Consider the following 1,203-nt stretch of genomic DNA (forward strand, 5'->3'; position numbering starts at 1 on the left):
TTGTTTTTGGAGGAAGGTCACCTAATAAATGTCATTATGAAAAATCTAACTTCTCACTTTAAATCAATACTTTTACTTTTAATACTTAAGTACAAAAATATCAGATACTTTAAGACTTTTACTCAAGTAAAATTCTTAAAGGAGACTTTAACTTTTACCAAAGTAATTATTTGGCAAGATACTTGTACTTTTACTTAAGTATCACTTTGTGGTACTATATACAACACTGGTTGCAACGATTGTGAAGTTTGAAATTCAACAATCAGAAAGATTTTAAGAACCTTGCATTGCCTGTGCCACAAACCAAATCTCAAACAAGTATTTGGAAAGCAAACTCTGCTCTTGAGTGAGACTCACGTGAGGACGTAGTTGACGCTGACGATACAGTGAGGTCTAGAAGATCGACTGTTGTGGACGATGGTGGCGTAACTCTGGACCCACACCCAGCCACCGTGCTTGGCCAGGAAGCGGTAATACTTGGTGGTGACTTGGCCTTTTACCAGCACTGAAGGAGATTTAAAAAAAAAAGATAATGGCTTTAACTGCATGGACGAGCATTTTTAACGTGCAGTTTCTGAGTGTCAGCACATGGAAGCTGCAAGCATGGCTTGTTTGAACTGTTACGAGCAGACTGGAAAGCAGAGATGAAATAACTCACGGAGGTGATGAGCACAGCGGAGGTGGAAGATATCACAGCTGTGGACATGATGGTACAACGTCTTCTCTATGAGATCCTGGGGCTCGTAGCCGGTCAGCTCAGCCACCCTGGAGGAAAATGGAGTTTAGCATTAAATGGATTCAAGGTTTTTATTTTATTTAAGCTGCAGCAGAACTTTTCACCCCCTTTCATATTAAATTAAGAAAACCCAAACCTTGAGTCCAGGAAGATGAGCTTCATGTCCAGGCTGGCCCTGAACATGAACATGTTGCTGTGCAGTTTGATCTCCGTCACGGCGCTGGGAGGCAGAGAGTGACCCACAGCCACCAGGCCCACGTTCTGGTAGCAGCCCTCGAACGGCGACATGTCCAGACTGTACTGACGGATCTTCAGGTAGCCGCTGCAGTGAATCACCTGTTGGGAGGAGGGGCAATAATGGCAAAAATGAGTTTTAAGGAAATTTAAAAGACAAATCGCTCAGTTTTGCTGCATAATTTCTATCCTACACAAACACCAGAGGTGCTTTTCATATCCCATATCCAACT

The 1,203-nt window shown here is 42.6% G+C and overlaps 1 protein-coding gene across 1 annotated transcript in view; it reads right to left on the reverse strand.

The window, feature by feature from the left end:
• LOC106528967 (single-minded homolog 1) overlaps positions 1–1,203 on the reverse strand; it is a gene marked incomplete in the record, with an annotated part of 15,125 nt that overhangs the window by 9,218 nt on the left and 4,704 nt on the right. Inside the window, 3 exon segments of the mRNA XM_014024261.1 lie at positions 358–505; positions 659–765; positions 873–1,072. Coding sequence (XP_013879715.1) covers positions 358–505; positions 659–765; positions 873–1,072 — 455 coding nt within the window.

Source organism: Austrofundulus limnaeus, unplaced genomic scaffold (genome assembly GCF_001266775.1).
Source record: "Austrofundulus limnaeus strain Quisiro unplaced genomic scaffold, Austrofundulus_limnaeus-1.0 Scaffold414, whole genome shotgun sequence".
NCBI lineage: Eukaryota > Metazoa > Chordata > Actinopteri > Cyprinodontiformes > Rivulidae > Austrofundulus > Austrofundulus limnaeus.